This window comes from Miniopterus schreibersii, assembly GCF_964146895.1.
Source record: "Miniopterus schreibersii genome assembly, chromosome: 15".
NCBI lineage: Eukaryota > Metazoa > Chordata > Mammalia > Chiroptera > Miniopteridae > Miniopterus > Miniopterus schreibersii.
The window spans coordinates 27,217,328-27,232,990 of record NC_138115.1 but is presented as its reverse complement, the minus strand read 5'-3'; the positions used below and the strand labels follow the sequence as shown (position 1 = coordinate 27,232,990).

The following is a 15,663-nucleotide window of genomic DNA, read 5'->3' as shown; positions in this document are numbered from 1 at the left end:
ATCAAGGTCCTCTATGGGCTGAGGAGACCCCTCTGGAAACAGTGGTTCCCACTTCTGCCTGGCAATGTTCACTTCTTTCCAAACCCCTAACCTGTAACCTGATGCATGTGATAATAGACTGATACTGTACAAAAATCCCTGAACAAACTATCCTTCTATAGTCCCACTCATGGAACTCTCACTGAAACTAGACCAGCCCTGGTAATGTTGAGAGATCAACCCCCATCCTCAGCTGAGTTATTTCTAAGAAACTGTGACCTGCTCTGAGCATCTGCCCATGGAAGACAGTGCCATAGTAGTACAGTCTGACCTTGGCTTAGGTACCAAGTAACTGAAAAGGCATTCTCCCAGACCTCAGGGTACCTCCCAAAGATATGAAAACTTGATGAAGGTACCCCTCTTGCCTCAGGTTCCCACCAAAGTCCAAGAGGCCTCCCATAGCACCTAATGGGACTGGGAAGCAAGGAGAGAAGTCAGGGAAGAGATCACATGCCTCACAATTCCTGAGGCTGGTTTGTCTTGACTTGGCCATTTCTTAAGAGTCCCAGTGCCAAGATCCAAGGGCCTGTGCTGCCCATAAAGAAGAGGCCCACACATCCCAAGAGCAGCCAAAACCAGCTCACCCATTTATTTGACTGAGCACATGAAGGAAGACAACAAAATTAAACAATCTTTAATGAAATTCCTATAGAAAACTCAGTCACAGGGCAAAAACTCAGTTCTCTTTCCCATGTCATTGAGGATTGGAGATTCCAATAGTCTTTGGAGAATAAGCAGTAGTTTTGCTGGATATTGCCAGTACTCAGAAAGAGCATCCATTTACACATTCAAACCAGTAGTTCCTATTGCACATATTAACAACATTATTTGCCATCTAGCACCCTAAATATATGGTACCTCAACAAATAAATTAAAGAATTCCATGTGGCATAAAGCCATTTCAATTTGAATATCCTTTAAAAAATCACATCAGTTTTAATAAATACAGTAAGAACAGCTGGCATTTTACTAAAATACTGAATTTTAGGTCTGGAGTTTATTCCATAAACAGTTTCTTTTTCATTTGCTTTCTGTCTTGAGCACATTTGCTCAAGTATTATGCTCTATGAAGTGAACTTGTTCATAGATACCATGTAAAAACTGTATTAATGTGTGCCTCATTACAGAAGCAGCTGGAAGAACTGGATCACATAATGAACTAAAAAGTAACTTAGGAAAATGCTCTGCTTTTTGTAAAACAGAGGCTGGAGAAAAACAAAGAAACATCTTTTTATATAGAACTCCCACTAGAGCTTTATAAATATATATGCAGCAAATATATTATATTTGCCTCAACAGTAGATTTTCAGCAAGTCTGGCCAGGATGATGCTATCACTATAGATAAATATCAACAAAAGAATTAATGTTTCCACAGGTTTAGAAGATTTCTTTTGAAAAATAATCATAATTTCAAATTCTATTATAATTTGTAGTTTACACAATTTAAAAAGGAAGAAAGATGCCTTTTTTTAGCCTCATTTGGAAATTAAGAACAGCCACCAGTCCTCAGGTATGAATAAGTTGGCTGAGTGATAACACTTAGTCGCAATTCAAAAAAGAAGTATTTACACCTTTCTGGAAAAGTACCAAATAATGAAAATAAAATTTAAAAAGACAGAAAGACAAAAAACAATCTCTAGTAGCATTCCTTGGCGTGCAAAGTCAGCAGGAAATGATTATCCATAATGTTGACAGTTTTTGTGATGAATCTTGGAAGCATTCAAAAAGCAGAGGGTGGTCATCGGGGGTTGTTCAGATTAGGTTCTGTGGATGCGTTGTTCTTAATTTAACTGAGATTCAGAATTTCATTCCCTTTATAACATCTCTGGCAGGGTCATGTTCAATTTAGTGCAAGTGCAAAATGGAAACAAAACAAAAAGGCTGATCATTACGATCTGTAGTCTTTCCGAACTGTGTGGGCCATCCAGTTCACCTTAGTAGTCCAGCTTTCCCTGAGCGCCTCATCAAATTTCTGCTTAAATTGCTTCAGTGCTTCTTCTTCACTCTTCCCTAAGGCAAGTGAGTCCTAAAAATGAAGGAGGGGAAAAACCTGATTTTATACATCCTCCAAAGTGACATGCAAATGTCCAAGTCTGCAGGAAGCTTACTTGGCCATGCCGCCCCAGCCAACATGAAGTAGTGTGCCTCATGTTTTTAGTTTTAATTTTTTATACTTATTGTTAACAGTATTACAGATGTCCCCCATTTCCCCCAACTTTGCCCCCCTCCACCCAGCCCCAGCCCTACCCTAGGCCTTCCCCATGTTATTGTCTGTGTCCATGACCTATGCATATATATATGTTCTTTGGTTAATCTCTTCCTGTCCCCTCCACCCCTCTTCCCTCTGAGATCTGTCAGTCTGTTCCATGCATCCATGCCTCTGGACATATTGTTTTTATTTAAAAGCCTTTTGCAGGAGGGAGAAAGAACACCAAGGTAGGGTGATAACAGACCTCTGCCAAAGGGTTTTTGAAGATGAAATGAATTTATGATTACTGCAAGACAGCTACTCAAGTGTTTGCCACTATCACTCCTGGGTAAGAACTGTCTCACAGAAAATGACTTTGTTCCATTCCCTTTGAACATGTGAATTAAATAGGCAGGTATAATTGAGCTCTGATATACAGAGAAAGGAGTTTATACCTTAAGATACTGTATATCCTTGACTGATGTGAGTTCAGGAAGCCCTGCAGTCAACATCAGTGCAAAGAGAGTGATGAAGAGATTCCCGTGTCGTCGCAAAATCAGATACGCATCCTCACAACACTGGCGGAACCTTAGTAGATGCAGCAAATCATAAGAGCATGATGTTAAAGGGGAGATAGCAAATTTCATAAAGGAAAACAAGAGACATACAGACTTTCTATAAGAGCTGAACACTTTCTACTGAACTGAAGGGTTTGCTTCTTTGAAAACTGTGCCAGGACTAAAATTTACATAAAATAAATCATGCTTTCTAAAACCACACATATCTTTTTAAAAAACAAAACAAAATAGAAATTCTACAATAAAAGGCAATATAACACTTAATTTAGGCTTTTAAATTCTATGAGGGAAAAAATGATTATAAGAAAAGTGATCATTATAACCAATGAGGATTTCAAAACATACTTCTAGATTCTAGATTTGTGGTCTGACTCCAGAGACTAATTTCTTTAATGTCCCCTAAATCAGTGTCAATGCTTTTGCATTGTGCCTCCTTGTCATCTTGCTGTCCTTCTCTCTCCTCTTCAAGATGGTGACTGGAAAGGACCATCCAAACTTAATTTTGCCAAAGAAAAAATGGACCCAGAAGTATATTCTGCAGAAACCCAAGCAGAACTAGAAATGATAATAGCAATTATTTGGTAAGGCTATAATGAGTTGGTCACATAATATAACATAGCTCTAATTATCAAAATAGGCCTGAAATTTAATTATTTTTGTCCCCATTTTAAGATGAAGAAACAAAGACATGATGACAAGTAATGTGCTTGGAAACATACAAGGAGCAAGGGATAGATCAGATTACAAAGTCTACCCCTGAACCTTGGCTCCCTTACTGTACTCCACACTGAACCACAGCAAAATGCCTGTTCCAGCATCTCACTATCAAATATCTAAACAGTTTCAGAGAGGTTTATAAGACAGGTAAAAGGTGGTATACTATTAGAAGAAAACACAGTAACTTAGTTCAAATTTCTAGCATAGTTTCTTTTCTCTGAGTATACCTGAATTACAACATGGATCTAAAAAGCAAATTCCCCCCAAAAACCCCGTTAGCAGACTAAGTATCTCCCAGGCCTAAATACTGCTCAGCAAAGAAATGCAAGTCCAACTGGCCAAAGGAGAAAACTGGTGTGTTTACCCCTGACATGAGGGCAATACTCACCGGCCAAATTTTTCCGTGTTTCCTGTTTTTCCTTGTTGAATCACATGAATGAAATCATAAGTAAGAATAAAAGGCACTCGCTCCCTTTTAATGCCAAATTTAGATTTAAAATTTCCAAGAATATGTCCAAAGTCAATGTGGAAGAGCTGGAAAACAAATGGGATTTAATTTCCCTTGTTTTTCTGGTGGGTTCTAAATAGAAAGGCAAGATTTCAGCAGTCCTAGATCCCCATGCATCCACCCTCATCTGAGCCCTTCTCTCTTTCCACAGCCTACTTGGGAAGAGAATATGCCTAACATTCACAGGTCTTTTATATTCTATAACAACCAATAGTAAAATGCATATACTCAGTGGGAAAAGCAAATCTTTTAAAAGAAAAGTATATCCAAATAATAAACATCTGGTTTAAAAAAATCAAATAGTTCTACATACAGAATTATTTCTATGTCAATAGTTCTACATATAGAAACATAACAAAAAGAGTATATTTTTGCCCCACTAGCTCCCTCACCATCTTGAGTACTACTACTTAGTGGTAAGGTCTCCGGAGTCTTCCACATATTTTTCCTGGTATCTGCCTCCATTTTTCTAAACAGTATGTTTATACTTATTTTTTACTTCCTAATTTTGGATTACTATTCTTATTATGGAAGGTAAAAGATTTAGTTTTCTTGTGCTGATGTAATGTTACACAATGTCATAATTTCTGGTGAAATTAATATTCAATATTTATACTGTCCAAACTACATAAATACATTTCAAAGCTAAGCCATGTGGTACTGGTATACTAGGACTACATTTCTTTTTTTGTTCACCTTTTTCCTTGACAAAACATTTTATTTTTTAACTTAAGAGTTCTAAGATACATTAATTCTTCCCAAAATCTTAAAAATCTAAAAATCATTTCAATATATTTTCCACATGGTCAGGTAATCTATTAGTTCCTGTCTGAGCTGGTTGTTCTCTAGGGCTGCTGCACAACCATCATCCTGGGCTCTCCCTTCAACTCTTGTCCCATTTGGAGTCCCTCTTTTCCAAGTCCTACATCACATTCTCATTTGGTTTAGACCAGGGTTCTTCAATATTGGCACTAATGACATCTTGGGCCCAATAATTCTATGCTGTGAGGTTCCGTCCTGTACACTACAAGATGTCTGGAAGCATCCCTAGCCTCTACCCACTAGATAACAACAGAATAACTCCTCCCCAGTTATGACAACCAGAAATGTCTTCAGATATTGACAAATGTCTCCTGAGGGCAAAAGCACCCTAAATGAGAACTACTGGTTTATACTCTTGTTTTGGAGACACAGCTTTTGAGACCTGGTATGATTAAAAATGTCTTTATTCCACCTTTATACTTGATTCACAGTTTAATTAGAATGCTATGTTAGAGATCATTTTCTCTCAAAATTATAAAGGCTAACTTCCACTGTCACAGTTTCCAAAGTTGCTATTGAGAAGCGAAGTCTTTCTGACTCCAAGTATATGGCCTGCTGGGTCTCTGGGAAGGTTTTAATACTATCTTTTTATGCCAGATGCACTGAAATGTCATGATGAAGTGCCTTAATGAGGGTCTTTTGATCCAATATAATGGAAGTTTTGTGCTCTATTGACTGATATTCACAAACATCAGCTTTAGAAAACTTTTTATGTTATTTGCTTGGTAAGTTCCTTCCTTTCATGTTACTTCTTTCTGGAACTCCCATTAGCGTGACGGTGGACCTCCCTGGATTTATTCACTATCATTACTGGTTCTTCTTTCTTCTGTTTATCAGATGTTTTGGTTCTTCTGGGATATTAAGGAGCAATATAGAGCATGGTGGCTAAAAACAGAATCTGAGCCAAGTGACCAGGACTTAAATCCTGGTATGTCTGTTGCCTCAATTTTCTCCCCAGTAAATGGAGAATACCCTACCACTTACTCTATAAGGTTGTCCTGAGGACTGAAGAACTTAACTAAAGAACTTAGACGTGTGGCTTCCACAAGTTAAGAATTCCATAAATATTAGCTAATCTTTAGTTTACACTAATTATTTTTTTAAATCTTTACTGTGGAGAATATTACAGATGTCCCCTATTTTCCCCCCATTGCTCCCTTCCACTTGGTTCCCGACCCCCCCCCCCCCCCCCCCCCCCGCCAAGGCCTTCAGCACTTTTGTCTGTATCCATGGGCTTTGCATATATGCATATAAATTCTTTGGTTAATCTCTTGCCATTCCCCCACCCCCACCCCCTTCTCTCTCAGATCCATAGGTCTGTGCCATGCTCCCATGAAACTGGAACAATTATGTCTACCAATTTATTTTATTCATTAGATTCCACATATAAGTGAGATCATATGGTACTTGTCTTTCTCTGACTGGCTTATTTTGCTTAGCATAATACTCTCCAGGTCCCTCCATGCTGTCTCAAAGGGTAAGAGATCCTTTTTTTTACAGCCACATAGTATTCTATTGTGTAAATGTCCCACAGGTTTTTTATCTACTCATCTTCTGATGGGTACTTTTCTTTTTAAGCACTGGTTATCTTATTTAAAGTTAATACATTCTGTACACCATTTGTTCCTTCTACTCTTAGGTACATATGTGCCCAAAATACAATTTCTTATATGGAAAGAATAGGTCACTTTTAAATAACCACAATAATTTTTAAACATTTAAATAAATTCTCATCACCTAAGTTTAAGCAAACCAGTGGACATATGAAGTAGACGGAAGTGAAACAAGGGATGGAAAATCAAATAAAGACAAACACATGACTCTGAGAATCACTAAAGAATCTGCCTGAGTTTCACAAGAGACTGTGCTGTACATAAGTAAGCATCACTGGGGCCCTTGGCAGACTCTGGGGAACAGCTCACCTGGCCGTTTTTTTTTACCATAATGTTGTCACTATGTCTGTCACCAATCCCAAGGACATAAGAAGCTACACAGTAGCCAGCACAGGACAGGGTAAACTCCTCAATGGCTCGGTCCAGGTCATCTCTGAACAGGAGAAAAAATAGAAGCAACAAAGGTTTTCAGCCTCCAATTGTGTGAGATGAGACCCAATTCCACACTTGTTTCTTCTTTAATTGTGAGAACTGCAACAAAGAGCTGCCAAAACCATATGAGCAGAACATGCTGGATAAGCCAAGAGAGTGACAATGATCACAGGAGCACGGCAAAGAGGAGTGAGCATGAGCAGGCTCGCTCAAAGCCATCAAACTGGACCTCAGCCATTCAAATTGTCATGTCCTGGGGTCATGCATGTTTCAGAGGGCATGGGGATAGGTTCAGAGGCACAGAAATGAGAGGAGACCATTAGCTTTGCTGGATAATGCTGGGGCTTTGGAACACTTTGGTCAATTTTGACCTAAGACTAGAATTTCATATTTAAAAGTTAAGCATTGCAGTTCCAATTATTCATGTCACCAACTTAAATTGGAAGTGAGTAATACAGACCCATTAGAGACAAGATCAAAATTTGTAAACTAATACATACAAGCCCTTGGATTTTGTCAATAATAAAATTTAAGCCTGACTTTGAGGTCTTTAGCCAAAAATATTTGCAAAGTATTTTCCCCTCACTGTGAAATTCCTTAATTTCCTATATACTAAGGCTTTTCCAACACAATAACCATAAAAATCACAAATCCAAGCACCTTCTTTTTTAGTGTGGAGAGATCAGTCTACAAACTTACTTACTTCTGTTATAAAAATATATATATTGAGAACTCCCTTAAGCTCACACATTCACATCATTATAGAAGTTGATAAATTTAAACAAAAACTTTTAAGTTATTTTAAAAATACTTAAACTTTGGAATTTAAGATCCAGATAAAGTAGAATTCAACACTAATTATCTGTAAGCCTTTAGGAAGGCCTATATGTCATTTTGACCTAACTTGAAATGAAGCAATAAATAACACTAATATTTACTCTAGGACACTGATGATTCTAATGGGGAGAACAGTTATTTGGCTGTTTGCTCAGAAAAATAATAATCAAACAAAATTAAACTAACCCAGAATTGTATTCTTTAAGCCAGTTCAGAAGGGCATCTTTATTGAAGGCTGCTGCAGCAGCCACATTGCTACTGTTCAGCTGAATGTCAGCAATTGTTTCAGAGGTGCTCACAACTTCAATGAGGCCTGAGCGATCTCCTGTGGCTAAACAGCCATAAGGTAGCATCCTGAAAGGAAAAATAACGGGCATAAAAAGTCATATGTGTATATTATCCATTAAATGAAATATTAACAGAGTAAGTTTTTTCTTTTATCTTTTTAAATGTTTTATTACTATAGATAGCTTGCCATTATTGTATTACTTATTATCATGTGGGAAAATATGAGTTCTACTTTCTATTAAGAAGTAAATCTCTTGCAGTAATTCCCTAGAATTCCAATATGCCGGCTAAATGTATAACCTGTTATTTAGTTATTCTGGTGAAATATTCTATTTGTTTGTATAGGTAGACAGAAGCACATCAGATAAAAGGAAAGTATTTCATCTTTTACTCTAAATTTTGAGGAAGGGAATCACCCTTAATGGAGCACCTACTAGGTAATACATAGCAAGATAAGTATTTCAGGAAGATTAAAGATGGCGGTGGACTGAGTGGAAGCTACAGTGACACACTCCCTGGACCAAACTGGAATTACAACTAAAGTATAGAAAAACCATCCTGAATAATCATCTGCAACTGAAGACGAAATAGAGAGCACCCTCATAACCAAGGAGGAAAAGTGGAGACCGCACAGAGACTGGTAGGGAGTGCAGTGGCACGAGAAGGCTGGCTGGGCTCCCACAGGCAGCAGCTGAAGGTCCTGAGGGATATCTCAGCTGTGGGGGTTCCCGCTGAGGGCTCTGGGGTCTAAACTCCAGGCTGGGCTTCCCAGCCAACAGCACCAGAACTGAGAAAGGTGCCCACGTAACATCTGGCTATGAAAAGCAGCCAGGTTTGTCTGCCAGGGAGAGGTGGCTAGAAATGCAGGCACCCTCTTAAAGAGCCAACACACAAAACTTTGTGTGTGGCCACTCACTTTGGGCTCCAGCAGAGGGAGGGCAGAGTGGACTGGAGCTGTGTGAAGAGAATCTAGGGTTGTGGGCTCTGGAGATATAACTCAGAGGGCAGACCTCTGGATTCCTGTGCCTAGTCATTCCCCCATATTGCAGAGGACCTCTTTCACAGGCAGACACATACCTTCCAAGCAGCTTTTGCCTGAGGGGGAAGCAATTGCCCCACTCTGCTGGAAAACCTTGCCCCACCCTCTGGAGTTTCTACAGCCTGAGGCTCATTAAGAGAATCAGATTTATCAGCCTGCAGGCAGAGGCAGAACTCAGAGTGCTTTGAGTCTTTGCCTGCTCTGCCCCTGGACCCAGGCCTTGGAATAGCAGATTTTGGTCTGCACCTTAGTCCTGTCCAAATGCACCCAGCCCCAACAGAGGGGAATTCAAGCTGTAGGTTGTTGATAGCTCCAAACAGGACACTCAAGACTAGTCACAAACAGTGTCTGACACTGGCCTACAGAGGAGATGTTTCAAAAAGACTGAGAGTCCTAGCAGATCTACCTAATACATAGAAACAAACCCAAATAGGCAGCCAAAATTGGGAGACAAAAAAACAAGCCCCAAAGGAAAGAACAAGAGAAGTCTCCAGAAAAAGAGCTAAATGAAATGGAGAGGGAATCTATCAGATGTAGAGTTCAGAATACTGATTGTAAGGATGCTCAAAAGCATGAAAAAGGATATAAAAACTGAAAAATGACCAGTCAGAAATGAAAAATGACATAGCAGAAACAAAGAATACATTGGAAGGAATAAACAGCAGATTAGAGGAAGCTGAGGATCAGATCAGTGAATTACAAGACAGGGTAGAAAAAAATCACTCAATCAGAGATCCAAAAAGAACAAACAATTAAAAAACAGGACAGTCTAAGGGAGCTGTGGGAAAACATGAAATGTAACAATATTCACATCATAGATGAATGCCAAAAGAAGTTGAAAGGAAGCAAGGGTTAGAGAACCTGTTTGAAGAAATAATGGCAGAAAACTTCCCTAACCTGGTCAAGAAAAATGTCACCCAAGTTCAGGAGGCACAGAGAGTCCCAAGCAAGAAGAATCCAAAACGGCCCATGCCCAGACACATCATAATTAAAATGCCCAAAATTCAAGACAAAGAGAATATTAAAGGCAGCAAGAGAAAAGCAATCTGTTACCTACAAAGGTGCTCCCATAAGGCTGTCAGCTGATTTCTCATCAGAAACTCTACAAGCCAGCAGGGAATGGCATGAAGTATTCAAGGTAATGCAAAACAAAGTTCTGAAACCAAGACTACTCTTTCCAGCATGGCTATCATTCAAAATAGATGGTGAAATAAAGAGCTCCCCAGACAAAAAAGGCTAAAGGAGTTTATCACCAGCATTGCAGGAAATGTTAAAGGGACTGCTGTAATTAGAAGTAGAAATAAAGAGCGAGAAACAAAGGCATAAAGAATTAAAATGGCAATAGATAAGTATCTATCAATAATAACCTTAAATGTAAATGGATTAAATGCTCCCATAAAAAGACACAGGGTAGCTGAGTAAATAAGTAAACATGACCCAAGCATATGCTGTCTACAAGAGACCCACCTCAGAACAAAAGACTCACACGGGATGAGAGTGAAGGGATGGGAGAAAATTTTCCATGCAAATGCAAATGAAAAAAAAGCTGGCGTAGCAATACTCATATCTGACAAAACAGACTTCAAAATGAAGGCCGTAACAAGAGACAAGAAAGGTTACTACATAATACTAAAGGGATCGGTCCACCAAAATAAAACCCTGATAAACATATATGCACCCAATATAGGAGCACCTAAATTTATAAGAAAATTCTGGAGGACTTTAAGGGAGAGATCAACAGCAATACAGTCATAGTAGGGGACTTTAACACCCCACTGACTTCACTGGATAGGTCTTCCAGACAAAAAAATCAACAAGGAAACAGCGACCTTAAATGACACACTAGATCAGATGAATTAAACTGACATTTACAAAACATTCCACCCCAAAGCTGCAGAATATACATTCTTCTCAAGTGCATGTGGGACATTCTCAAAGATAGACCACATGTTAGGACACAAAACAAGTCTCTACATGTTCAAGAAGATTGAAATTGTATCAAGCATCTTCTCGAACCACAATGGCATCAAATTAGATCAACTACAACAAACACACTAAAAAACATTCAAACACATGGTGGCTAAATAGTATGTTATTAAACAATGAATGGGTTACCAAAGAGATCAAGAAAGAAATCAAAAACTTCCTGGAATTAAATGAAAATGAATTCACAACAACCTCAAATCTATGGGACACAATGAAAGCAGTCCTGAGAGGGAAGTTCATAGCACTGCAGGCCTACCTCAAAAAACAAGAAAAACTTCTAATAGAATCTCTAACCCTACAACTTAAAGATTTAGAAAGAGAACAACAAGAAAAGCCCAAAGTAAATAGAAATAATAAAGATCAGAGCAAACAATCCAATTAAAAAATGGGCAAAGGACCTAAGTAGATACTTCTCCAAAGAGGACATACAGTTGGCCAAGAGACATGAAAAAATGCTCAAAGTCACTAATCATCAGAGAGATGCAAATTAAAACCACAATGAGTTATCACTTCACACTTGTCAGAATGGCTACCATCAACAAATCAACGAACTACAAGTGCTGGCAAGGGTGTGGAGAAAAGGACACCCTAGTACGTTGCTGGTGGGAATGCAGACTGGTGCAGCCACTATGGAAAACAGTATAGAATGTCCTCAAAAAATTAAAAATTGAACTGCCATTTGACTGAGTCATCTCACTTCTAGGAATATATACTAAGAAACCTGAAACACCAATCAGAAAGAACTTATGCACCCCTATGTTCACAGCAGCGCAATTTACAGTAGCTAAGATCTGGAAACAGCCTAAGTGCCCATCAGTAGATGAGTGGATAAAAAAGCTGTGGGACATTTACACCATCCAATACTATGCAGCTGTAAAAAAAAGGATCTCTTACCCTTTGGGACAGCATGGATGGAACTGGAGAGTATTATGCTAAGCAAAACAAGCCAGTCAGAGAAAGATAAGTACCACATGTTCTTACTCATATGTGGAATATAATAAACAAAATAAACTGATGAACAAAATAGATCCAGAGACATAGAAGCATGGAACAGACTAAAGGAATCTCAGAGGGAAGGCGGGGGTGGGGGAGTGGGTGGGGGGAGATTAATCAAAGAATTTATATGCCTATATGCACAACCTATGGACACAGACATGGGTATGGGGAAGGCCTGGGGGTGGGGTGGAGGCAGGGTGGAGGAGGTCAATGGGGAGAAAGGGGAGACATCTGTAAGGCTTTCAATAAAGATAAATTTTTTTAAAAAAAGATAGGTATTTCATATTAGTTTAGTTAATGGCAACTCCATCCTTCCAGGTGTTCAGGCCCACAGCCTTAAGGTCATCTTTGGCTCTTTCTCTCATGCCCAACATTTACCTATCTTGAATATGTATACAGAGTCCAAATACTTCTCTGCCTCCATCATTCCTTCTGCTACCACCCTAGTCTAAGTCACCATTAACCCTTAATTATTGAACAATTTCCTAATTAGTCTCCTTGCTTCCAGATCATAGTATATTTTAGATGTGACAGCAATATAATCCATTTACAATATACTCATATCATGTCACTCTCCTGATCGAACTGTCTGCAAAGACTTCCTACCTTACAGTGAAAGCCAGTATGTTTGCCATAACCTACAAAGCCTTCAATCTACTCCCCCTTGCTCAACTTTGTTCAGATTACACTGGCTTCCTTGCTATTCCTCAGATACATCAGGCAATACTCCCTCATTCCTTTACAAGTATTATTTTCTCTGCCTGGATCATTCTTCCCCAAGACATTCACATGGCTTACTACCATGCCTTTTGGAAATCTTTGCTGAAATGTCACCATCTCAGTGAGAAATTCCTGGATCATGCTATTTAAAATAGCAACACTACCTGTGGCACAATACTTGCTATTTCTTCCCTGCTTTATTTTCCTCTACAGCCCTCAACAATCTCCAACATCCTGTACATTTTATTTATTAGTTTATTGTCTGTCTCCACTGTTAGGGTTTAAATTCCATCAGGCAGTGATGCTTTGTTCACTGCAGTATCCTCAGTGCCTGAAAATGTGCCTGACACAAAGCAGGCACTCAATAAATATTCTGAATGAATAAACATTTAATAACAAAATCCCTATAAGGTAAGTTATCAATTTTACAAACAAGAAATAATTTGCAAAAAGTCATACATTTAACTAAGTAAAGATCCAATGCTTAAAACTGTCTGTGTGGCTCTAAAACCTTACACAGTCTTTTTAACCTTACACAGTCTCCAGTGTCACTGAGTATATATAAGAAGCTTCTAAGGCTCCTTCTTGTGCAATATAATTTTTGCCACATTGATAGGTAGCACTTTGCTTTAATTTGTATTTCTATAATCCCCAGTGAAAATTAAAAATTGCTCAGCTCTCTTTTAGCCATTTTAAAAAGAATTTATTTTGTGAATTAGCTATTTAAATACTTTGCTTATTTATTAGGGTTTTACATATTTTCCTTAGTGATTTATATTAGTTCTTTAGATATATTTATAATATCCTTTTCTCATTCCGGTTGTAAACAATTTCTCCAGTTTTCTAAAAACTGTATTATCACTACAGCAATTCCAAAATGAAATGAGGTATCTTGGAAAGTTCAAATAAAAGTCAAGTAACTACAGAAAATGCAATGAATGGATTCAATAAGTTTTTGGGTGCAGCTACATGCCAAGCATTGTGTTAGCTGCTGGTGATACAGAAATGAGCAAAAATACCAGCATCTCATCCAGACAAACTACAAATGCACAATGTACTACATTTGATCTCTGCATGAATGAGAAGTGCCACAAGAACATGCCAAGAGTTAAGTAAGATCTCTGTGAGGAGGAAAGTCAGCATGGTTGGAGGAGAATGCAAGGGAAGCACAAAAGCAAGGTGAGGACAAGAAATAATCAGTGTTGGGAAGACCATGCAGGATTCTATAGGCCACGTAAAAACTTCTGTCATTCTCCTCAATGCACTGAAAAAACCTTTGAAGAACATTATGAGAGGGAGGAAGAGAGAGAGAGAGAGAGAGAAAGAGAAAGAGAGAGAGAGAGAGAGAGAGAGAGAGTGTGTGTGTGTGTGTAAGTTGGGGGGAATCTGTGTTAGTGCATGTAACAATCAGATAAAAGAGGAAAGTTTTATTAAGTAGTTCCTAAATTTCTTTCCACACAACAATTCAACTAGTTTATGCCTCTTTAAGCACTTTCTTAGTTCTAGCAAAATAAGGATGAGACCAGAAGTGTCAAAGTACATGCTGGCAGTCTGATATACCAATAGACTACTTTATATTTGCATTATTAATTTACTTCTTTTAAGAATTTACCCCTCAATAAGAAAGGTAGTTATGGTTCATGAAAGGTTTTTACCAATACCCTTATCCTTATCATGACACAACACATGTGAAGTAAACTCTGCCCGATTAAAGTGCACTTTGGCTCACTTTCCTGCATCTCCTCCCACCCCACTTGCAGCCAAACTGGGCAAAAGTCCAACAACTTCCTCTTCAAAAGCAGGCAATGATGAAAGCATTCAGTGTCTTGAGGATGGAACACTCACAATAGGAAGGAAAAAACATCCTTGTCTGAAAGACAGTTTGACAGAAGTCAAGCTGGGGACAAACCCTGACCATCTTACATGGGCCTCCTTTGCACTCAACTTCTACACTTCTTATAAAGGCCATGAAAACAATTAGCAACATTTACCTTCCTTTTTCAGACTCTCTGACCCAAGGAGTAATTTGTTACCTTTCCACTAAAGCAACAATTAAAAAATGAGATAAATCCTACAATGGGGAGGTAGCTCCATAACCCTACTCTGAATGGATATGTAAAAAGTTTTCTCTGGCCTTGACTCTGACACATTGACCCAAGTCTGAATGGGTCAATGAAGACATTGAAGCCCCATGTCTTCAAAGAAGGAAAGTATAACAACTTTACCTAATGACTGCATTAATTCCATCTTCTTCCTTCATCATTCTGAGACTACTGATACCAGTGTCATTCAAGTACTGTTATGTAGCTCTCTTAAAGGGGAAGTAAACCCCATTAGTGCAACTCAGATATAAGTCACAATGAAGACAACTATCCAAAATTTAATGTCACATGTAACAAAGGCCTGATAGATATAAATGTAGAAAACATATTGGACTTGACAGAAAAGGATAACTGCCTATTATTTGTTGAGCAAAGGAGGTCAGGGTGTTCTAACACACTGATAGCTTACAATTGTTCCAATTTGAAATAAAAGATGCCAAAAGAGTATTTTGAGACATCAGGGAAAAATGAAAATGAGGAATATGCACTTCGGTTCAAGCTAAAATGGCACTGTTACAAGTACTAAAATATTCTGATCAAAATAGTACTATATAGAAGGTACATTAGATTTTAGTTTAAACTTAAAACAGTGTGTGCTACGTGACCCAGTTTAACCTGAACAGCTGGCCAAAAGAAAAACAAACACAATAGAAACACTGGAGCACATATATTTATAGAAACAGTAAAAAATGTTTAGTGAGGAAAAGGTACTAGCTTGAAAATGAACTCAAAAGAATTAAAGTCCTGCATATTTTTTTAAACATGGGGTCAGAGTGCAAAAAGTCAGCAAAGATCTC

General features: G+C 38.4%; 1 protein-coding gene across 4 annotated transcripts in view; it reads right to left on the bottom strand.

Moving 5' to 3' along the window:
• Window positions 1-596: 596 nt before the first annotated feature.
• PIK3CB (phosphatidylinositol-4,5-bisphosphate 3-kinase catalytic subunit beta) overlaps window positions 597-15,663 on the bottom strand; it is a 144,944-nt gene continuing 129,877 nt past the window's right edge. For all 4 annotated transcript variants that reach the window (XM_081160466.1, XM_081160465.1, XM_081160467.1 and 1 more), the window contains 5 exons: window positions 7,922-8,089; window positions 6,776-6,899; window positions 3,912-4,057; window positions 2,684-2,816; window positions 597-2,066 (listed from right to left, as the gene is read on the bottom strand). In XM_081160466.1, the coding sequence (XP_081016592.1) occupies window positions 1,929-2,066; window positions 2,684-2,816; window positions 3,912-4,057; window positions 6,776-6,899; window positions 7,922-8,089 (709 nt within the window). In that variant the 3' untranslated portion in view covers window positions 597-1,928. The remainder of the gene's footprint in view (window positions 2,067-2,683; window positions 2,817-3,911; window positions 4,058-6,775; window positions 6,900-7,921; window positions 8,090-15,663) is intronic.